The sequence below is a fragment of the Equus quagga genome, chromosome 15 (assembly GCF_021613505.1).
Source record: "Equus quagga isolate Etosha38 chromosome 15, UCLA_HA_Equagga_1.0, whole genome shotgun sequence".
Taxonomy (NCBI): domain Eukaryota; kingdom Metazoa; phylum Chordata; class Mammalia; order Perissodactyla; family Equidae; genus Equus; species Equus quagga.
The window spans coordinates 40,897,154-40,921,514 of record NC_060281.1 but is presented as its reverse complement, the minus strand read 5'-3'; the positions used below and the strand labels follow the sequence as shown (position 1 = coordinate 40,921,514).

General features: G+C 41.8%; 1 protein-coding gene across 3 annotated transcripts in view; it reads right to left on the bottom strand.

Annotated features, from left to right (window-relative positions):
• The window catches only part of RIPOR2 (RHO family interacting cell polarization regulator 2), a 212,617-nt gene that overhangs the window by 36,740 nt on the left and 151,516 nt on the right, over positions 1-24,361 (bottom strand). For all 3 annotated transcript variants that reach the window (XM_046640401.1, XM_046640402.1, XM_046640403.1), the window contains exons 2-9: positions 19,731-19,857; positions 18,210-18,365; positions 17,125-17,203; positions 15,595-15,618; positions 14,470-14,523; positions 10,897-11,046; positions 7,591-7,654; positions 323-366 (exon numbers count right to left, since the gene is read on the bottom strand). In XM_046640401.1, coding sequence (XP_046496357.1) covers positions 323-366; positions 7,591-7,654; positions 10,897-11,046; positions 14,470-14,523; positions 15,595-15,618; positions 17,125-17,203; positions 18,210-18,365; positions 19,731-19,857 — 698 coding nt within the window. The remainder of the gene's footprint in view (positions 1-322; positions 367-7,590; positions 7,655-10,896; positions 11,047-14,469; positions 14,524-15,594; positions 15,619-17,124; positions 17,204-18,209; positions 18,366-19,730; positions 19,858-24,361) is intronic.

The window sequence follows — 24,361 nt, the reverse complement described above, 5'->3', positions numbered from 1 at the left end:
AATATTGGTGTGGGCCCTGTGGCTGAGTAGTTAAGTTTGCGCACTCTGCTTGGGCGGCCCAGGGTTTCACTGATTTGGATCCTGGGCACAGACCTAGGACGCTCATCAAGCCATGTTGAGGGGGCGTCCCACATAGCAGAACCAGAAGGACCCACGACTAGAATATACAACTATGTACTGGGTGGCTTTAGGGAGAAGAAAAGAAGACTGGCAAACGATGGTAGCTCAGGTGTCGATCTTAAAAAAAAAAAGCAAAATATTGACAACTGACACCTCCCCATCAAGTCCTCAATGCCAACACCCACACCAACAAAGTACTTACTTCATACTGATCTCCAGGACAGAGGCGAGCAAAGCCAGCCAGACCTGTAAGCACGAAATTGGGATATGAGGTCAGAATATATTTTGCCCTTTACAAACCCATAATGGCACATTAATAAAATTCAAGTAAAGTGTCAGACTTTTGTGAAAACTCATGCAGTAATTTGGGGGGACCACTTGTGGGAACAGCTATTGGGAATTCCATCTACGGCTGCTAGAGAGGACATTCCTTGCTGGGGTGGTGAAAGAGATGTTTTCTGGGGCAGAGAAGGCTGTTCAGTGGGGGTCAGAGCTCAATGTACCTTTGGCCAATTTAAGGCCCAAGCAAATTCCAGGATCAAGGAATTAGGGCCAGAAAGATATATTCATTTATTTACCCAACACATTCCCATGAAAATAAACTACTCTCTTGTTTTTCTTTCTGTCCCAAGATTTGTGATTTCTGATGAGTGGCTCCCATTTGGTTAAGAGTTCATGTCCTTATTCCCCTTGCCTCTCCCCGGTTCACTATTCCCATTTTTCTTATTGTTTTTATCCAGCATGATACTACCATCTACTGCGTTATGAAATCACTGAAGATGGATTCTCATCTACACAAAACTAGGGATTAAGAAAACAAAATGAAACCAAATAATCAAATAACAACCCATATCCCCAAAATGAAGATGGGGCTTCTGTGCTACTGTGTCATCTGGCAGGTCCTTTGTAACTGGACCTGCTCATTTTGAGTTCCAGTATGACATCTGGTGCAGCAGCAAAACCAAATCTTGTCAGACTAGATGGCCACTGTCTTGGGACGTCTCGAACCCTGATTTGATCAATCTTTTTCTTTCTTTCTTTACATATTTATTGAGAGGTCTCTGTGGGTGTGGATCTACGCTTTGAGGTAACAATCTGGAAATTAAGGCAGACTTCACAGATATCTATAATACAGAACCAAGAAGGGGTAAAGCCCACAGGAATGAAACAGACCAGGACCTGAAGGCAGTAAGATGGAACTAAACCTGAGCTTGATTTCTGTTTTATATACCAGCTAGCCTCCTCTACATGATTTACTTAACTCCAGTTCTTCACCTTTAAAATAGGGATAACAATGTCTACCTCACAGAATTGTTTGTAATCTGGCATACAGTGGGTGCTTAATAAGCGGTAATGATTATATATCCAGGAGAGCAATGATACTATTTATTGAGCACTTGCCACATAGGGGTCATTTACAAGCTGTAATCTATGTGAAAAGATACAGCAGATTGATACACATGAAAGAGAACAGCAATGGAGAGACAGTAAGAGATCTTTGCTTTTATCTGTATTTTGACATTTTATAAGAGCGTGTTACATAATTAAAACAAAGACTCTATCTCATTTAACGTAGCATAATTTCACAGAAGCAGGTAGCATTTGAATAGTAGAATTTGACTTCAGTAAAAGGAGGGCATGGGGGAGAAGAGAACTTTCAGGCAGAGTGAGTGACATGTATTCATTCAACAATATTTCCTGAATGCCTACTGTGCGTCAAGCATGAATAAAGCTGTGGGGAGGAGGGCATGCAAGTCATACAGGCACAGTGAATACAGGGGACTAAGCTGGTTAACTTAGAGGTTTATCAGTAATCCTGGCTCTACTTTAATCAGTTGTTTCCGGCTTTAATCCCTGTTTCCATGCCAGTCACAAAGTAAAGTCCTCCACCCTAATAGGGACTAGAAGGCAAAGTTTTAATCAAGAATGAAACAAATTTAATAAGAATGGGCAAAAACTTTTAGCACTTTTTCATTTTCTGGTGAAAAGAACCAATACAATTTTATGATAAAAATTTCCAGTTAAGAATTCAGTACAGGGCCACCTTGGTGGTGCAGCAGTTAAGTGTGCACATTCCACTTTGGTGGCCCAGGGTTCACTGGTTCGGATCTGGGTGTGGGCCTGGCACCACTTGGCAAGCCATGCTGTGGTAGGCGTCTCACATATAAAAAAAAGTAGAGGAAGAGGGGCATGGATGTTAGCTCAGGGCCAGTCTTCCTCAGCAAAAAAGAGGAGGATTGGCGGCAGATGTTAGCTCAGGGCTAATCTTCCTAAAACAAAAAACCCATTTTTTTCAGTACATTTCCCAATATTTAAAAAAATGAGAAGGTACCACTTTAAAAAGTTAAAACAAAGATTCGAGAAGAACAATCTGTCTCTTTCACACAGGTTACCTGAGAGGAAATAATTTTGATTAGCTGTATAGAAACAGCCCTGTGGTTTTTAGATTACTTCACGTACACAAACATCCATATGACAAACTGACTCCTTGGTTGCTCAGCCTCCTCAAGGTGCCATTTACAACCTTTGAGCTCTTAGTTATTTTTCTATTAGTTTTCTATTAGTTTATATTTTACTCATGGATAATGGAGATGGTACCATACAATGCGTTTTGCCTTCTCTGAGTAGCCCTATTAGGTTGTGAGACTGTTGAACAAATGATTCCGCTCTTCACCTGTCCGATGCACGTTTCCGGGGGTTAAGATGATAGAGGAGGTCCGGGGATGCTTAAAAAAGCACCTGCTGTTACCACTGTCTGTCAGTAGATGGCAGCAACTCACCAGTAAGTCACGCCTCCCCCACCCACGGAGCCTGTCCATTTAGGACCAGTTTTCACTAACAATTAGAACATAACAAGCCACTTAAAAAGATTTACTGAAATAAGAGCGGAATTAAAGAAGCCAATTTGCACTAATAACGTTCTGGAGGATTTAGTCTTTTTTTTTTAATACTTCTGAAAGAAAGCACAATTGACTGGTTTTTATAAATCACAATTGGCTAGACATGACAATTCTAATAAAATTGAAAGTACTCTTTAAAACCTCTGCAAATTAGTTCAGGATTCATCCATCGCCTGTTTACCTGTGCAATTACAATGAAAGGCTGGTAAAAATCAAACTGTTCTGGATTTGGGGCCAGATAAAATCCTTTGAAGCTTTTTTTCCTTTCAAAATCATCACTAATTTTGTATCTGAATAACATATCTGAGTGGGAGAAAGGCACTTGGTAGTGATGTTTCTGAGCTTCTCAACCCATGTGCTTAAAGCAAAATTCCTTGGAATGGCTTGCAGTGGCGTCACTGTGATACCCTGATTATAAAAATAATATAGCAAATGGCAACAGGCAGGCAAAAACAGGCCTGGTGCAATGCTTCTTAAAGCTCTATCTGCTTGGGTAAGCTACTCATGGTACTGGTCGCAGAACTGAAACTAACAGTGGGGCAATTAGAGTTCCAGCCTAATCTCTTTTAAACCCGGCTAGGTTTCTTTCAGCCTCTGGTCTGCAGACCAGTTTCACAGTTGGGGGAACCTTAATGTTTCCTCAGCAGTTTAGTGATTACTGTTGCACTGTCTAGAAAGCTTTCATTATGGCCACTTAAAAAAACCATCCTGGGGATGGGTGAGGGGAGGTGGTGGGCGTCAGGGACTTCGATTTCTATGGTGCATCTCCTGGTACCTTTTGGACATTTTAACAGTAAACACATAACTACTGATAAAACAGCTCTTCCAAGCCTGTCTGCAAGGCCCAGATGCTACAGTATGCAGCCGCCTACTCTTTTCTTCCTTTGCTCAGGGGCCATTCTATCAGAATAACGCTCCCCACTTTTTCTAGTTTCAAGATGATCTTCCTTTCGAAGGGTCACAGTTTCTACTCCAAGGAAAGCAGCCTACGCAGCCTAGCAGCCGACCAGCCAGGAGCTCCCGTTACAGGCCTGGCTGATGCATGGACCAGGCATAAACAGTGCAGATTTAGTAGCTCACTGGTAGTTCTTCCCTCTCCAGAGGGCTGCCCTGCCCTGAAGGCTACAGGCACCAGCACAGACTTTTGGATCCGCACAGTGCTTGGAACTTACTCTGAATTAAGACATAATTGGGAGACGAACCAGTTTCCCTAAGAGATCGCATCCTTTAACCTCCATCCTGGTTGTCACTCATAGGTCTTGTGCTCCCTCCTTAGCCTGGCATTTGAGGCTCCTCAAAATCTGGCCCCAGCTAATTCTCCACACTCCTCTCCCAACGGACACTTCAGCCCCACCAGACCATCTGTCATTTTCGAACATGCCCTCTCTGGTGAATGCTATTCGAGTGCTGTTCGTCTGCCCAGAACAGTCCCTCTGATTCTAATTCAAAGCTTACTTCAGGGAGCCTTCCTCCTCCCTGCTCCCCTCCATACACAGGTGAGTGACACCCTCCTCCTGCCTCCCCCCAGGCTTCTGAAGCAATCTGGTCACACTGTTGGTCCAGTAGGTCATTGATTCCATTGAATTAGAATGCACTGGCTCATTCACCCATTCTCTCCAGTCGACTGTGTGGAACTCAAGGCCAGAGACTGTTCATCAGGATGCAGCCTAGTGCTTGGCCAACAGCAGGAGCTCGTAAGTGCTTGATCAATTGTCTTTATCATTATACCTCCCTGGCCGCTCCCCCACCAAAAAAAACGGTTGTTGTCTACGTGTTGGGGGTGGGGCAAAAAGGGAAGTGTGGAAGGGTGTGGCAGGAGGAAGTTGGGTTACCAGGTCTGAGAATATTATGAAATAGTCTGTTTATATCAATATGTATGTTGGGGTGGTTATTTTTACCAGGGAACAACAGATAAGAAACAGCTAATTGCAAAGCGATAAGATTTCTTGGCAGCGTAAGGGAGCTTCCTTTTATCAAGGGAGAGGAAGATTTCTGTGGGAGCGTTCTTGAACAGCTTCACAGATGTAGTTTCTGAGTTTTCGTGTTAGATTAGGAAAGCGGAGGTGAGATAAACCTATAATGAAAATGGAGAAGCAGTTTCAGGCCTGAGAGACCCTCTGGGAGAAACCCTGAGTCCGGACCGAAGCTAAGGAAGCTGACCAGGCAGGAAAGAGAAAATATGGAGAGGTGGAGACGCAAGAGGAGAAGCAACAGGAAGGTCTGTCATTTCATCATGATAGCCCATTATAACCCAGTGCTATCATTTAACAGGGTGGCCAGGACCTCCAGCATCATGTTCTCACCACTAGGCCTAAAGCTCTAGATCTGTTGGGTAGGGTGTCCTTTTCTTCCCACACCACTCCCAGGGTGCCTGTGTGCTAGATTGATGAAGACTTTCTCACAGAAGAGACCATTCTTTGAGCAACAGTCTACTCAACTCTGTTAGAACTTTCCTCCTAATATGGGGCCGGGGGTAGGAATACTCTAGGAGCCAAGAGCTCTGGAATTCAGTTTCAGGTCCAACTTACTGTGTGACTTCTGGAACAAATCACTTAACCCCCATTTCCATTGATAAAATGGGGAAATTATCACCCCACCCAAAATTGATGCATTTGATAATAGTGAGCATCAGAAATAGGGGGAAAATGGTACTCCTCAGTTTAACAGTGAGAAGATGTTGGTGATCTGAATTTCTCTTAGCTGTGAGACTCTACAACTGTGCTAGTCTGCGTGGATGGTGCCTGAGTGTGGGAGAAAGAGAGGGAAGTGTTTTTTGCTAAACACTAGTTCAGAGCAGTTGGTTTTCCAGAATCAGGCTGCTGATAGAATCATCCTGAGAGTTAAAAATATCCCCTGACTTGCTGGGATGGGGGCAGGGCCTGAGTGGTTTTGGAACCACTGACTCGAGTGAGGACCCAAAATGAAGAGAATGGACCCAAAAAACGGAAGAAGCACAGATGCTCAACCTCAGTAGTAAAATAAGTGTTGAGATTTAAGCCTGAATAACAAACTGATTCACTGTCCCATCTGCTGAAGAGGAGAACGCAGCCATTTGGGGAGCCGGGGGTCAAGGTAATTTTTATTCCAGGTGTGCTCATTCAGAGCCGCTCTCACATGTTGTACACAGTACTTGACAGAAGTATTTCCCTCCTGAGTTAGATGACTCATCAAAAATAAAGCTCTCCTGCTGAGCACTTTGGGGGGGGGGGGGAAGAAGTCCTCCTTCTTTACTCCAGTAATTGCAAAAAGTAGACAAGAGGGCGATTAAATCCCCATTAGCAACCCAGGGACCAAGGTGCCAGGAAACCTCAGAAAAAGAAATGCATAAATATCAGCCTCTTGCTGCTGTCGCCTGGGCCAAAACTCAGAAGAAAAATGGGCTTGCTGTGATGGCTGCTTATGGATGGCCCTGCCTGGCCACTGAGCTATAAATTTGACAACACCTGGGGGGTGCTCCATTTTCTAAAACTAGAGTCTCTTTTTGTTCTGAAAATGCTGTGGTATAAATCAATAATGTTTCTAGATGGGAACTTTCTCGAGTAAACACCGGAAAGGCACTGGGAAAAAAGAGGAAAATGCGTAGTCCTCTGAGGGTTTAACGCTAAAAAAAAAATTTGCCAGGTAGTTTGCAGGAAACATGGAGGGGAAAGGAACAATTTAAATAACATCAGGAAGAAGCCACCAGACAAGTCTAGAATGTGGAACATTCTAGACGACAGTGGTTTCTATGACAAGTCAATAGTAGGAAAAAAACAGGAAGATGTCTGTTTTAGATTAAAAGAAACCTAAAAGAGATACCTAATGACCAATTATAATGCAATTTGATAATGGAATGGACAAATAACAAACACTTATGATTTTATTAGATGTAGTAATGCTTGGCATTGTGGTTATGTAAGATATCCTTTTTTTTTTTTTTTTTTTTGAGGAAGACTAGCTCTGAGCTAACTACTGCCAGTCCTCCTCTTTTTTGCTGAGGAAGCCTGGCCCTGAGCTAACATCTGTGCCCATCTTCCTCTACTTTATACGTGGGAGGGCTACTACAGCATGGTGTGCCAAGCAGTGCCATGTCCGCAGCCGGGATCCGAACCGGCGAACCCCGGGCCGCCGAGAAGCGGAACATGCGAACTTCACCGCTGCACCACCGGGCCGGCCCCAAGATAGCCTATTCTTTAAGAGATACATATTGAAATATGCAGGGGTAGACTCACATGTCTGGGCTTTATTTCATCAAAGGACTTCTATTTCATTAAAGGAAAAACAAAGAAAACAGATGAGGCAAATATGGTGAAATCTTGCTAATTATTAAAACTAGGAGATGGGTTTATGGGGGTTCATTGTAATATTCTCTCCACTTTTGGGTATGTTTGAGATTCTGTCATAGTAAATATTTAAGTGTATAGGCAAGTCTCAGAAGGTTCTGAAGCATCAATAAATTAACCTAAGTGGGCAGGGTTGAGAATGGGAGGCACAGTGTCTTTGCAAGGAAAATAAAAACAGTGTGTGCTCCCAAACTTGAAGGAGCTCTGCACAGATGGCTCCTTGTGTCTCTGAACAGGGAAAAGAATACCTTTCATCTTGATGGAGAATTCCCCCAGCAGACTCTCCAGCTCCGCTTCAATGGTGCACATATTCTGTGAAGAGTCCAGGAGACGGGCGTTAGAGCGAGGCTTCTGTCACAGCACAGCTCAAAACACAGGATGTTCTAGTAGCTGCGGACAACCAGTGCTTGAACAAGAGGCATTTCCCTGTTTGCAGTGAGTCACAGAGTGCGGCCGATGAAGCCTTCTTGACCAAAGGTTTAACCTAAGTCTAAGCAAGCCTTCTAGAGTACGGGAAATTTAGAGCACAGAAGAACAAGCTATCGTGAACACTCAGATGAATCCTGGATCTGGAATATTCTATACGAACTGGCCTGGATTCTACAAAAACATCTAGAAAAAAAAAATCTAGATTAAAGAGACATAACAACCAAATGCAATGTGTTAACTTTGCTTACATCCTGATTTGAAAGTAAATAAAACAGTGATCAAAGACATTACTGGGCCAAATATGGGAAATTTGAAAATGCACAAGATATTAGATAATTCTGTAGGATGATTGTTAATTTTCCTAGTTGTGATAATGGTATGTGGTCATGCAGGGGATACATGTTTTACATAGGGGACCATGAAGGAACCCGAGCTAAAATAGTCATGGGGCAGAATGTCATGATGTCTACCACTTACTGTCAAATGACTCAGCAAAGAAAGAAAAAGAAAAAGAAAAAATTGAGCGTATGCAAGAGAAGGAAAGTAAATATGGCAAAATGTTACCAACTGGTAAATCTAGGCAAAGGTATATGGTGTTCATTATACTAGTCTTGACCTTTCTGTTTGAAACTTTTCTTAACAAAAATTTGAGGCAAAAAGAGTGCAGGATGCAGTTGACGCCACCTCTGCTATACTGAGCAGCAGTCCTCATCCCAGCGCCCCAGGCCGCATCTGCAGGCTTCTCTCTGGGTAGTCAGCCTCCATCAAGGCTAGGGGCTTGGGGTGGCCACTCCTACTAACACAGGGCCAGCTCAGGGAGCAGCGACAGGGACTGCTTCCGTTTGAATTTTGTTTGCTGAGGACTTCAAGACTGATTTGTAAGGTTAGAGGTTCTGATCTTATTTGTTCCTTTGATCTCTAAAGATCACTCTCCTGAACTCGTGCATTGATAGGGTGCAAAGAGAATGGCATTGCTTCTCCCCTTGTAAGCTCTTAATGCTTCAAAAAGCTTAGCAGAGCTGGGGAAATCTTCCTGAAGTTAGATCTCTGTGCAGCTTGAAAGCTTTGAAAACAAGGTCTCAGTATTGTAAATCGATTTTCTTCCTCAGAGCATTGGGCGCCTCTGTGAAGGAACTCATTACAGTTTCCAAAAATATCAATGATATTATCATGCATGTCAGGATTGCTACCAGTGTCTTTGAAAAACTTGGGGGGCAGCTAGTTTAAAGGTTGAGGAACCCATGGTCAGAACTTTCTTCCGTCTGACCCACGCAGCCATGGATAAATTTTGCTGCACCCACAAAAGCATCCGGAGCCATCTTGCCCTAAACGCTTTGTGATAAAATCCTGGCTTTTGTGGTTATGTGAAGATACAAAACCACCTCATGTCAAGTGAGGTATGAGGCTACAGAAGTCCTGGACTTCTTTCATCTCTAAGGCAGCCCTTCCTCTCGCTGAAATTGCACTCTACCTCTTTGAGTTTGTGAGCAAAGTCTGATGCCATGTCTTGGCACTTGACCAAGGTGGGTATTTCTGAAACGACCTGTAAATGTTCTAGGACAGGCAGCTCCTACAGGCTGCCGTGCAGGTAACTGCTTGTGTGCTATGAACAGCCTCTGTAATTGGCATCTGTCCTTTGGATTTCAGAGACATGTAGAAATGAGGTCCCATGAACTAGGGCTGCTTCTAGAATAGAGATGCTCAACTGCAGATCCATACACTTGGATGGGGGAAAAAAGAAAGTCACACTGTTATTTCCACTAACCTCTAACTGAAATTTAACATGATAACATATATCATGAATGTAGAAAACAAGCTGCAACATATTACAACACCTGTGACTTTGACACTGATAGAAATCATGGAGATGTCCACGTCACATCGTTTGTTGCAGATACCTTGAAAAATCACTTCTATTTTTCACTACCCTGAAATTCCAGTAAGTTATTAGAGCCATTGCTAGATCTTGTAATTTGGTGTGTTGATAAACTAGCAGCCTAGTCCTATATCACATATTTGATTTTTAAAATATTTTGATAACTGTATTGACAATATTAAAATAACTGTATTTTAATATAATTTGTTTCCTTTGAATGCCTATGTATTTTTAAAAATACATTTAAAAAGCATTGTTCCGGAAGGAGAACCTTAGGTAAGGAAGCCCTGTTTTAGACCAGGAAAAGAGACAAACTTGGTTCAGACAAGAGGCGATGCTGGAGTGTACATGTGAAGTGATCCTGCCACAAGTCATCCAGGAGGTCCCTGCTGTCCCGGGGCTGAGACAGATGCTCAGCTCAGGGAATTGTCCAGCAGACCCTCATCGGGCCGATGACTTCAGTCATGAAATTTGATCTCTGAACCAAGACTCAGGGGATAGTGAGAAGTGCTGCATTAATAATTCAGTCATTTCATCAAAGACATTGGTATCAGGTGACCCCAGGAGGAGCAAAGACCTCCCTGTGTCATATGCTTAGGCCCTGGAGACAGTCAGAGACCAGGAAAGCACACTTCTGTTCATGGTTCTTTATCTTGTCTCCTTTAAGATAGAAAGGACATTTCGTACAATAAAATTATTGTAGGCAGGAGGGTTAGTGAGACCCAACATCCAAGGTAGCCATTCTAACCAAAACATGTTCAACTTCCAGGGATAAAGCTAGATTAGAGTGTACACTAGAGAGTTTGGAAGTACATTTAAACGACAAAAACCAAGGCATTGTGGCTTACTCATTCATCCACTGAAATTTTCGACAAAGTCAATGTGGAGCACAGAAAGAAATATAAGACTCAGGCAGTGAATTGACTTCACAGTGTCTAAAATCTTGGGGTTTTACAAGGCACCAAGAGATGAGTGCCTTAGAGGTGATGCTCAGGGACTAAGAAAAACACAGACTCTGGAGTCCAATGAAAGCTCTAAACCAAAGTACAACCAACAAAACCACTCGAAAGTCATTTTAAACAATTCCGCTGACAGCCTCAAAACAAACGCAAGGGTAGGCAAACAGTAAATCCTATATCTCCCAAGAGTGGAATGACGTTGCGTGTTGCCATCCCCCTTGTTCTTGGCAGTTACCAACAATTCAGATGAGGCCAGCTGGAGTCCAGCAGCTGAGCAGGTTAGCACATACCTCTGTGTACTCTTTGTAGCTCCGATTGATCTCTGACAGACTCTCTCGGGCAGCTTTGCTGGCGGGAGAAGTTGCGAAGGCTTGCTTCATTTTGCTGGCCCCATCTTGGAGGCGTCTTTGGATACAATAAGCTTCATAGAGTTCATCTACCTGCCAGAATCGAAAGAAGGAACACAAGGGATGTAAATATTGATCACACTTGAAAGAAGTCACACAGGCCACTATTAAGTGCTTACTTTATGTTTCTGACCCCAAAAGGAGAATCTTGTAGAAGTGTCATCCTTTTAGACGGTGAGCAATCATATTTGTTTTAGCCACTATGATCCATTTTCTATTTCAAAACATTGTGTTCTGAGCCTTCTTTTCAAATTACACAAAATGAAAATGAACTTAACCTTGGTGGACGGCGGGAGACAAGTACTGGACCATGAAGCCAGGAGACTTCTATATACGGGACCGACACTGACAGAGTTTATATGGTTTCACACCCAGGTGAAAACTTCGGAGTATACTAGACTCTTAGCACTTTATTTTAAGAGATATTGTCACAAGGTGATATTGACACTTCCAGATTTAGAATGTTTTAAAAGAAGAACTTGAGGCTATATATTGAAAATGATTTTTGTAAAGTCTCGGTTCAACAATAAAGAGAAAATGAAGTCATTAAGTTATTCTTAAAATTAGAGTGAAGCACAATACTCAAAACTGAAACCGAACACTTAAGAACGGTGAAATATTCGTAGGTAAATTAGACCACAATTAAAGAAATAAACAGAAGCACTGGAAATGAATGTTTTCTCAGCTACACCTCTACACAATAATATACCCTCTGCAAATGACTTATTGATCGTACTCATTATATAAGCCTGATAATCATTTAATGCTTCCAAGGTGGTGATTCTCAATCAACCCAAGGCTATTTTGACACCCAGGGGACATCTGGAGATATTTTTCAGTGTCATAGCTGGGAGATGTTACTGGCATCTAGTAGACAGAGGCCGGGGATGCCACTAAACATCCTTTAAAGGAGAGGACAGCCCCCTACAATAAAGAATTATCCCCAAATATCAATAGTGCCTAGGCTGAGAAAACCTATTCTAAAGTTACCCCTGATGATGTTTATCTCTGTAGTCTTGTGCTGTCTTCAATTATCAACATACTAACCACAGTTGACTACAGGAATTCTAAGGCAGATAAAAAGGACACATCACCAGACATTAGCAGACGCAAATGATACCTATTACTTCTAGGAGGCAATTATCCACCCAGGACTACTTGAATTTTTCATTTCAGGACAAACTTTGTTCCCTCAAAAAGGAGGCTTAAGCTATAGACCCGGAAGGTGGTGGAGATGAACATAATGGATTTCAGAGCTGAAGATTCTCCCTTTTGTTCTGAAGGCAAACTTCTGGCTGCTCACCAAAAGGCATTACTACTACCTGTTAGAGCAAGATAATTTTCCATAGTTGCTTTCCTTATAAAGATGTCAACCACACTTAGCTTATAATATGAACACTGAGAGACTGAAAGTGATTCTTTTGGTTAAAGGACTCTTTGTTGCTGTTTAGTTCAACAATTCACTCTACTTTGCTGTGAGGAATTGCCAGATCTGGAAAGAAAAGTCTTTTGTGTTTGAGGTCAATCGTTTTGTCTCTGATCGAGAGGGAGGTGTAAGACTCAAAGAATGGTAGAACTGCTCATAAAATCTTTTGGTTGGTGATTGGCATAGAGGATGGTTTCCAGACTCTAAAACTAAGCTAAGATTCACCTGGTGAGTTGGTTAAAATGCTGATGCCCAGGCCCCACTCTGAGATGCTGACTCAGTGGGTTTGGGCTGGGCCAGGAACCTGAAATTTTAAATAAACAGTGCAGATTGTTCTGATGTGGGAGGTCCCCACAAAACTTTTAGAAACACAAGAGCTGATACTGCTTCCAGTGCAGGCCAGGTTGTTTCACCCATGTGGTCTCCTGGGAGACTAACTTCAACCCTTTTCTCCACTACTGGGCATGCCAAAGTCTCTGAGATTATAATCTTCTCAGTAAGGAAATGGCTCGCTGGATGACTGGTATAACCCAAAGACTTAGTCTATTACTTTGCCTTCAATGAAAAGCTTATTCTTTGTTTTCATTTAAATATCAACCTATCCTCCTAGTGAGATGGAGTTAAACTTTAGGACCAAAGATAACTGTGTATTTATCTGAGCAGAAACGGGCCCATCTATAGGCAAGCATTGGTCTTACCTATAATCACAGTGACTCTCATCAAATAAATCATTGAATGAATTGAATCTCATTATTGATTCATCAATTAAATATAATTTGTTAGACATCCTGGTATAAGGTGCTGCAAACAGAATACAACCAACCTTTAATAACCACCAGGATTGTTGTCTCTAACAATGATGGATATAAGATGGATAAATACACTCCTACGTAATACTGATTTTGTTTTCTTGCTGTTTTTCAGACTAAACAGAGTAATTTGTCAAAGCTTGCCTGCCACATTAACACCTTCTAATGGATGTCATTGCTTTATTTATTGAGCTTAGCTGAAATAGGAGCAATTTTAGATTTGCCCAGGTAATAAATATCTTTCAAAGTGGGAACATACAAAGACAGTAGCATATACACATGTTTACATACATATAAATCACCATAGAATTTTAAACTGGAAGGATCCTTAGGAGCATCTACGATGACTATGTGCATATCCTCGGCCCCATTTCACAGAGTGGAAAGCCAAGGTCCCTATAGATGATATAGCCCAGTGAGTACATGGCAGAGCTGGGACTAGAACCTTCTGACTTCTAGTAGAGAGATCTGCTAAAACCTCCAGTATCTCCACTTGGAAGAGAGGCTGATGAGTATGGACTGGAACAGGAATTGCTAATGGTGTGATTTAGCTGCCCCCAAAGAGAAATTTTTTCCAAGTTGCCCCAGTATCTCCTGATAGTGTCCAGAACGAGGGGTTGATAGTCCCACTCCACACTAGGCTGGTTGGACCATCAGTGAACTACTTATATAGTTCAGGGCTGGATGTCTGGGACCCTGACAAACTGGTGCATGTCCAGGGAGACAAAAAGGATGAAAAGGCACCTGGAAACCATGCCACACGGGAAGGAGTAGAAGGAACTGAGAGGTTGAGAAAGATTTAGGGAGGTACATGACAGCTGTCTTTAAAGGCCTTTGGGAAGAAGTTTATGGGGTACCAGGTTGTATGTGGGACCAGAGTGTAAAGTTAGGCAAGCATGAAGTTTTTTGTAGGGTCAGTTTGGTTCAATCTTATTTCCAACCAGACTACAGTGAGATGTTCGCCCTCTACCAGGCACTGTGCACACAACATAGGAAGAACTGAATGACCGTTTGTTGAACTGAAGTGGAGTCAAAACTGTGCTGGATGATTTGGCTTCCCACTCTTCCTTTTGCTCCATCTCTGCTGACTTAATTGTTAATCAGTTTAGGAGTCAAGCAGACAGGAAATTCCCCATGGACTATGCTATGCTCAGGCCAAAAGTGGATCATCAGTAACTGAGAACCAAAAAACAGACACAAAGACAGCAGAACCTCGATTACCTTACTAATGTGGAACTCCAGGCGCCTCATGTATCTTTCAATCGTTTTAATTTGCTGGAATTAAAAGAAGAAGTTTGAAACAGTATAGCCATTTACAGTTTAATTAATGTGGACTTGCGAGGATATCTTTAGTATCTCATACTCAAAAGTACCAGAAAATGCTAAATAGCTCCCTTTCCTCCTAGCTTTGTTGATATTTAAGAGATTCTCTACTATCAATTTGGAAAGTATTTTTTTAAATATTGAATAAATACTGTGAGAGATGAACTTGAGTTATTGGAATCCTTATGTTTGACACCAACGGAAGCCAATCAAATGGAATTCACTGGATTTCTGGCAGGACAATATCATCTCAGAGTACACTTACATTCCTTCATAATAACATGTTTTATCAGCTCAAAAATGAACCCCACCCCACACACATTTTAGTGTCTCTGATATTGGGGTGCATTTTACAATTGCTACTGCCTATGCATGCTCAAAGATAATCATAGTTATTTATGTGTCATCTCTTTGAGTTATAAATATTACTATATGCATTAAATTTAATTACCCTTTAAAATGTTTGCAAACATTATTCTATGATTCAGCACTAAGGTATTCTATATATAGAAAGGCATGGAAAGAGACAGCATCATCTATAATTAAAAAAAAAAACTACATTAAAATAGGCCTGAAAGAGTTTTGTCATTAAGTATAAAATACAAATTTTAAGTGAAAAGAAGTGTGTCAGAGTTTAATTGGAAACATTTTTTTTTTTCTTAGAGGCACATAAAATAATGGTGAGTTTTCCAATCAAGGATGTCTTCAATTTGATGAAATATGATAGTTAATATTAGAACACAGGTAAGGACCTCGAAACACTTGGGAATTCTTCAATTTATCAGCACACCGAGAAACCCTACCACCAGGTGGCATTTTTATGGAAGTGACCTTACACATGTTATCGGATTTGTAGATCATAGTTCTTAACTCATCAGCATCATTAGAGAAGAGTATGAATTTTTCCAGGATTAGAAAAATCAGTTCTCTAGGATCTTATTATACCTAAGAGATCACTGGCTTCTCCTTAAGGATTGAGGGTTTTATTTTTCAGTAACACCCCGACACAGAGCGATAACTTACCTTGTCTAGGTCATACAGCACACCCTAAAATAAAAAAAGGAGCATCTGGATTAAAATGTATCTTCCTCAAAATTGTTACTGATATTAACAGAGGGCTTTAATCTGCACTTCTGCATTGTCAGTGAAATAATGATCAACCCCGTAAAGTTCGGCTGGATTTTTTGACATTCGCTTTGAAAGAGTAAAACTCCGGGTTATTTTAAACACCAGTAAGAGTCCTTTGAAGAGTCAATATTTATTCATACTCAGTGTCTCCAGAATTGGACCCGGTCCTCTCTGCTTCTTGGGAGTTTTAAAGTTCTCACTTTGAGCTCTTCTCTCTTACATATCGAGGGGCACAGAAATGCATGTTCCCTCTAATTTTTTTCAAAATAAATGTTAACATAAAATGTAACAGTGATATATGTGTTAAAAAAAAATACTTGCTTTCCTGTTTAAACACATAAAATTGGTATTTAAGAAGAGTCCTTGAGGGGGGTGATATGCTTTTGACAAATTGTTTTTAAAGCAAGTTCATTTCCTGTGTGCTCACAATATCACAGTAGAATCCGTACTCTGCCCCACATCCCCCATCAGGAGGGCTTTTATGGAACATAGGTCCTGGCGGAAGCCCCTGCGCTGATTCATTATTGTTCTCTAAGGAGGACCGTTTCTTGCCATTGAGGACAGTCAAGGGCACTCAAAAGCTCTGAAGGCCATTCCACAAAGAAGCCACACAGATGGGGGTGAGTTATGCCCTAACATCATTAGAATATAAAACCTTTTACTTCTGTAAAGCCTTTAACCTCTAAGCCTTTCAAAAGGACAACAATATACATTATAGCTCATCTCCAAAAAAAGAAAAAGATAACAGCTGTTAATGTATAGCTGTACCTCCTGGGTATATATAGGCTTTTGGGGGCTTTCTGATGCCTTGAAACATTAAGGCATAATTTCATTAGAACTGAACAAAATAATTTGCAATAGTTGTATACATTAGAAACACCTCTTCAACCAGACAAGTCCTCCCAAATTCATTAGAATAGAGGAAATTTGCAAGCATCTTGAAAAATACAATGTGCAATTGAACTGGCTCAAGGACCCCAAGGACCCCTCCAACTTCTCCCAACAGTTACCTCTTAGCCTTCTTTCCCTCCCTGACATCACTGACCTATTACATTTTTAAAAACTGGAGATAAAGCAAAGGTTCCGGGCTCCAAAATCTGCACTAATAACATGCTAGGAAATCTCCAACTTTTCATTTCTCTATATTATCTGGATGGAGGGGTAGAGGGAGTTTTTCTCTTTTTAAGTTTTTTTCCTGATTATAAAGTTTATTTGCAAAAACATGCTTGGAAAATATTGAAAAGTATTAAGAATAAAGCATTAAGAGGACATTTAACCTCCTTCTAAAATATGCATCAGGAAGTAGATAGTTCTTAAAGGTTCTTCCTCGTCCCCATTCCCCTCCAGTAAAAGAAGATACTTAGCTAAAACAAGAAAAAAATAAAGAACACTGTGTTAATATCCTAATGACTGGATGGTACCTACCAGGCGAGAGTTTCTTTTCATATCTTTTAACTGAGCTGTCAACTTGTCCAGCTCCGTCTGGTGAACCTCCAGATATTCACTGCAAAGATAAGATGAGACGCAATCGTGAACTCTGTGACTGTCAAGTGGAACCTGACGCTGCTGCTGACTTGTCCTTCTGAAGGGGGATGCAGAAGCTGAACCTTGCTCTGTAGAGGGCAGAGCCGGCAGGGAAGAAGGTCTGTATTTTCCCAGTCTCTCAACATTTTGAAAACTCTAGCAGTTGCACATGGTACTATCCAGATGGCCAAGAAGGAGAAGCCCTGTGAGGCTGAAAGTCCAGAGAAGGAAAACCAATGGGGAGGGAAGGGGCAAGACAACGATGGAGGCAGTCCTGCATCTGGGCTCACAGAATTCTATCTAGTTCACTACAACACCAACTGTAGGTGACTCACCACACACCAGGAAAGTTTTATTATTATTATTTTTTTTTTTGAGGACGATTAGCCCTGAGCTAACATCTGCCGCCAATCCTCTTTTTTTTGCTGAGGAAGACTGGCCCTGAGTGAACATCCATGCCCATCTTCCCCTACTTTATATGTGGGATGCCTGCCCCAGCATGGCTTGACAAGCGATGTGTAGGTCCACACCCGGGATCTGAACCAGTGAACCAGGCAGCCAAAGCAGAACGTGCGAACTTAACCACTGTGCCACTGGGCTGGCCCCCAGGGAAGTCTTATTTTGAGCAAACAATCCCTATAATCTACTCAGGAAGGTTTCAGAATCCTTCAGCAATCTGTAAAATGGATATGCCTGTCCACCATTGTTTAAGAGAAATCCTATCCTATACAGAGTTGAATATAAACACATTACTCTTTCAGGTCCCCCTCAAGGTTATGGATATGACGTGGAAACCCAATATATTTCCCATCTTTGGGACTCATTGAAGGCTTCCTCAATGACGGTGCAAGAATAAAATATATCTACTACAGAAATAGACATTTTAAAATTATGCCATACGACTAGCTTTTCTCTGACCCCTCCATCCCCCCCAGCATTTTTGAAAGGAAAAAGGTTTCAGTGCATTATTAGTTTGGTGTTCTTACTCAAGTCCATTTTTCAAGGCCCTGTAGACCTCTTCCATCCTTTTAGGTTGAGGCTCTTTGGGAGGGTTGTTATTTTTGTGTCCTAAATTGTGCATTTTCTTCAGTTTGGCCTGAGGCTTCTTGAGAGCAGAGGAATTTTCAATGAAGGAGTTACATCTATGGAAAGAGAAAAGAAAACAACAAATTGTGAGTTTTGGGCATCCAAAAGGATTTGACCAAAGAAATGCCTTGTTGATCATCTTGTGTTTGCATTAGCGTCTTTTGGGGGGAGGTAACGTTCCCTGATATATTAATAGATCTGAGCCACCCTACATTTAATTTCTTGGTGTTAGATTTAACTGCTGAAATCTGGAAGCTTTGCTGGGCAGTGGCTACCCAGAGTCAAAGCCTGGCTTCAGGTAACGTTAGTCTGTGAGTGAAAACGTAACATGCCATTGAAACTTCATAGGAAATCAAGGAGAAACACTTCCAGCAGAAATAATGAAGAGGCAGAAGGGTATAATCCAACCAAAAAAAAAGGCACACTATGGAACATAAGGTACAAGTGTCTATTAAATTAGACTAGGATGTGAATGAATACTTTTTCGATAAAGGGCTAAAAGCATGACAAATGGCTTTCTATATAGCATTAAAGTAAAGAAAAGCACGCATAGGTGGACTAACAGCTTTTTTATAAGCTTTCCTTTTATGGAATAAATTATGTTTGGATATAACATAAAGTTCAACATCTCTCTTAGCAGTAGGGAGGCAGCCCGCAGTGATAAGATGGATACCTGGTAACTTACATCCAAACTACTGATCTGATTAGGAGACCAAAAGGCCAGACCACTCACGGACCCAGCTGTCAACGGGAAAGCCACGACCTCCACGTCTGGCAGGTGCCAGTTGTGCCTCCCAGGTTAGTTATTAGTTATTTTCCACTGCCATCACTGCGTGTAACAAGGGGGACAATACAGGGCAAAGCACATAAAGGCCTCTCGGAATATAAGTCCTTTATTGTGTGAAAAAAAGCGAAGACACACTTGATTCCATGTTATCTACTTCACTACCTGTGTTTTCTTTCTTGAGTTCCCTAAGTCCTATTTTAGATAAGAGGAAATTCCAGGAAAACTAGAAGACTAACTCTCTTTAGCTGGTATCTGAATGACATCTGCTCCCCAGACTCAATTTGAAGAAGCAGTCTTTATCCACTGCATAGCTTCATACCAAACATAGTCTCCAAAATCTGGCTGCAATGGAAAATGTGCTGCAAAAAGGGGCGGGGTGGGGGTAGGGCAAGCTAGACACATATATTGCTAGCTTATTCTAAATCTTCAGCCAACCTCTTTGCAGGAGGAATTCTAAATGATAGAAAAACTACAGCACTTAGTTTTTGGTACATGACATCTTTTTCCTGAAATCGATTAAAATAACACCTATGTGTGTGTTTTGACAAGGTGGCATGCCCACAGACCCTCTTGAGAGCTTTGAAGACTGTGTCCTTTTGAAGCTGCATCCCAGGAGAGAACCACACACACTTGCCTGGATCGCCTCTCCTGCAGACCGCTGAACCCCGCGAAGGATTGGCTTCTAATGATCCCATTGGGCCCTCCGGGTGAGAACGACTGGGATCCTACCAACATGATTTCTGGGATTCTGGCTGGTAGTCCTGTAGGACAGTGGAAAGATTATGGCAAATTAGAGGCAAGCTCAGACAGAAAACACACTAAGTTCGTCCATAACGACAGAAGGTGTGACACGAGGTGAGGTGAGTCACGAGACTGTTACACGCTTGTAAGGCTTCTTTCCTACATATGTTCTTTTTAAGCCAAAGGGTTTGGCTCTCAGGGGAAGAAAAAAAGATACCCACCTACTGAGACATTAATCAATATAAATTACACACAATTATCACTCACCTTACATTGCCTTGAAGGATTCTTTTTTGTTTTTTAAACAAGGTTCAACCATATCTTCAAAAACATGAGAACTTTGGAACATTTCCCTCCACTCAACAACAAGAGCAAAAACACATAAATAGGCTAAGTCAGTTTCAGACAGGTTGTGCCTCCCATTCAAAACACAGTCAGATCTTGGGGTAGAATTCTACACATAGGAGTCATAAGGCTAAAAACATTAGGTTTCTTTAGAGATGAACTTACTTAAACTCGTTCTCCCTTTTTCTAAAGTATATTTTGAAAGATCGGATCGGGCCACTATTGTGACAGTGCAAAATGAGAAGAGTAAAGAGAGTGCTCACAAAAGTAGTGATAATCTGGGTTATGATAAGAACACGAAAGAAGAGGGAAGGCAGGTGAGAGCAGAAACACGCACGCCATTTCGGTCGCTCACTCTGCTTTTGTAAAGACTCACCACGAGTCACCAAGAGGCACGACCCAAACACAACTTCAGCTGGACAGAAGCCCAAGGTCAGTTCCCCCAAAGGACTGCCCTAGAACTAACTGTTGGTAATTCTCCTCCCTTCGGATCAGGAAGAGTTGAAGCACCTACCATTGTCTGAGCAGGCATCCTCAGTCCAGAGAAGGGACGTGGCTGGCAGGAGAAAGGGGAGGCAGCTACCGTCCCAAAGGAAGACTTCCCAAGCGGGCAGACACCAAATGGGTGTGTTCGAAGAGCCTCAACAATTGCCCTTTAAAGACCCAGCAAGTAAGAAAAGCTAAAAAAAAAAGCCCAAAAGCAGCAGAAGTCGCTGAGAGTCCACCTAGCTGTAATGGATAGAGCCAACTTCTCTAGGTCCTACGAAAAGCTATGGGAGCAGCTCAGGCAAGGAAGGAGGGTTGAGCGAGTTGCTTCCCTAGAGAGAAGGACAAACGGCCCCCTCCCCCATGCTGCTGCAGGTTTTTAAATTCCTTCCCTTCCCCCTCCCTCTTCAGAAGAAAGCAGCTCCGGGGTTTGTAGGCATTCTTGCAGAGTACAGGTGCTGACTCACCCGAAATAGACAACAGGCCTGCTCTTTGATCCGGGTGGGACGTGAATCCCATCCCAGCTGGGGTGGGAGGGGGAGCTTAAGTTATGGAGCATTCTCTAGAATTTTAAAAGTAATTAAGTGGAAGTATGTGTACGCAGTAAAATTAATATTTAGTGCCTGAATAGCTGGACAAGATGCAGGTGCAAAGAAGGCTCTTTCTGGTTACTTCTCCCCACCCCCAAGGTTCAAAAATAACCATGATTCACTTAAATCCTTAACGAGGTTCTCTGAAGTGCTCTTTTGCTGGTGTGTTGTCTTTGCCGCTTACTAAGAAGTTTGTCCACTTTTCATTAAAAACACCGTCTCAGGCTCATAAAGCATGCCTGTGCTATCTTTGTAACACACTCAAACTTGTCATAAATATTAAAAAACACTGCAGTTTATGTTCATGCTGTACTCAGTGATGTTATAACCAAAAACCCACCTGAAAGGCTCAATTTGGCAAATTTTATTAGTATTTATCTCATTTTGTAAATTACTGTTCAATAGGTCTATTGCATCATGGAATTCTTTGATCACAGGAAAACAAACTATTTGAAATAGTTTAACTGTATGATTGTCTTGTACTTCCTAGAAATTATATTTTTAAACCAAAAAGATCTTTTTCTCTTAGCCATTGCATCAGTAGTTTCAACTCCTGACCCCTGGCTCTCACTCCCAGGCTTCTGATTTAATTAATTTGGAGTACGACCTGGGTATCCAGAGTTTGAAAATCACCTCAGGTGCTTCTGATGCTGAGCAAAGCAAAGAAATAAAAGGTGACGCCAAGTTGGTTGAAATTTTAAAACTTCCATTAAAATAATCTGCTACAATTTTTCAAATCCAACTTGTAAAAAATGCTATTCAGTCTTAAATAAGCCTCTCTCTGCAAGGTTTAAATGTCTCATTAAATGAATTAAACATTAGAGAGTAAAACATATGAACTGGATTGTGAAATAACTCTTTCTTCCCCTTTTCCACTAATAGGTTGGAAAGGTTCTTGAGAACAAAGCAAACGTTGGTCCCAGATTCTAAGATGGCAAAATGCTTTGGGATGAGTAATATCCTCAGAAGATTTTCACTGTATTTACATGTTGAATGGATGCCCACTAGGAACAGGACGCGGTAAGAGGTTTTGTTAACGTTCTGTTTTGCCTTTCTGGTCTTAGAAATGATCATTATCTATCAGGAAAGAATTTGGCCGGGAGCTGGTTTAGGTTGAGATCTCTGTCCTTGTCAATTCCCCTAAAGGCTGACACTGCCTAAGGAGAGTCATAAAACACGCGTGTTTGCCCTGACAGCAAGTGAGGCTCTTGGAGAAAAGAAGGAGGAGGTTGGGATGGGGGAGCAGGAGGTATTAGGGACAAGAGAATACAAAACACCTGCCGCGCCCACACCCCTAACGGAAGTAGGGGTTTAGTTCTTTGCTATTAGTCTTCCAGCTTCCTCAGCCCTTCCCTGGTTTCTAGTTGCCCTCAACTCTCTAACCTCCTTTGGACGGTCCCACTCCCACCTCTTGTTGCCCTAAATCGTCAGGCTGCTCCATGGCTTCCTAGAAGTCTTATAGGCCGCTCTCTTCCCAGCTTCCAGCAAAACTACCCCTAAAGCTACACTACACTACTCATTGTTAGGCTTTAAGGACTTAAAACCTGTCACCCACCCCCCCAGAGTAATTTGCATTTTAATAGCAGATGCTCCTTTAGACCAAAAGCCTTCACCTACAAAACGACTACAGTAGAATTGCAGTATCACTGCTGGAAGGGGCATACAGTGGTACCCAGAGTTTGCAGGACGATTTGGCAAGGTCTATTGAAAATGTAAAACACACTTATACTTTACCAAGTCACATCTCCTGTTTAGTATCTCCTGCAGAGATGTCCTCAAGTTCACAAAGAGGCATAGACAGGGATGTTCACAACAGGCAACATGATCGCGGAATAACGGAAATGATAGAAACGTTCATCATTACAGGAATGGCCAATATATTATGGCATAACCATGGGATAGAATACTACGGAGCAGTTAAAAAACAAGACGACCACATAGAAAGATCCCCAGGACAAACGGCAGAACAAAACAGAGTATGATGCCAGGAAGGTTCCAGACAGAGCAATATAAAATAATGTGCGTGAATAGAAAAGTCCTGAAAGTTGATGGAGAGGTGGGCTTGAGTGGTAGTCAGGTACAGTTTAATTTGAATTTTTAAATTTCTGTATTAATTTTTATAAAGCAAATGTATTTATGTATTATTTGTATGATGAGAAATTCTCTTTTGAAATTGCAGGCATTTGGAGTTGGGACTGGAGAGGAAAGAGGGCTCACCTATAGGAACATAGAAGATAACTGATGGATAACAGCTATGTTTATACAGCTATTTATATTTATAAGTCTTGCAGAGCAGAAATATGATATCTAAGAAATAATGTATTGGGTTTCATAAATTCTGACTGCACCAGAACAATTCTGATTCCCCAAGGAAGTGCTTATTATGAGCTCTGAACTACATACTAGCTTCTTTATTGTCATTGCAGAACGTCGTGGAGATGGGACTCTGCCCCTGGTAGTATGCACTATACCCGCACATGTGGCTGAGTTCCACCAGATACCATAGCTAGTAAGCAAGAAATTCCACACAAAACAACAGCCTTTTCTCTGAATGCTGCTACTTCAAACTGCTGGGGCTTTGAAAAATGTTTCTAGTCCCCACTTTATTGGCTCCTCAGCTGGTTTTTCTTAAGATGCCAGCAAAGCTAACATCTTTTCGTGTGTCAAATCCAAGATAGGTTTCCAATCTTAAGCAAACGGTGAAGCTGCAATGGTTTGCTCCTTTGCTCTGTCCGAGGAGGCCCAGGTGGCCACCGCTGCCCTGTCATCCTCACAATCCGTGGGAAGAATGCAATCTTTCTGGAAAGAACCCCAAGCGCCTTGACTACCATCCTGGGCTGAAACTCGGCGCAGAAGCCAGAAAGCCACAGTTGTTTCTCTTCTTGACTCTTCATACAATGAAAACCGCTGCCTTCTCCCCAGCTATGCAGTGCTAAGATCCAACTGAACACATACCAGGGTCTTTTGAAATTGAAATGAGCATAGGATTTTACATGTTCTGTTATAACATGATGGCACAGAACACTGAGCCTTGGTGGGGGCTATGAGCCACTGGATCTGAAGACCTTGAGTCTATTTAAATAGAAGGTAGCACAACAAATCA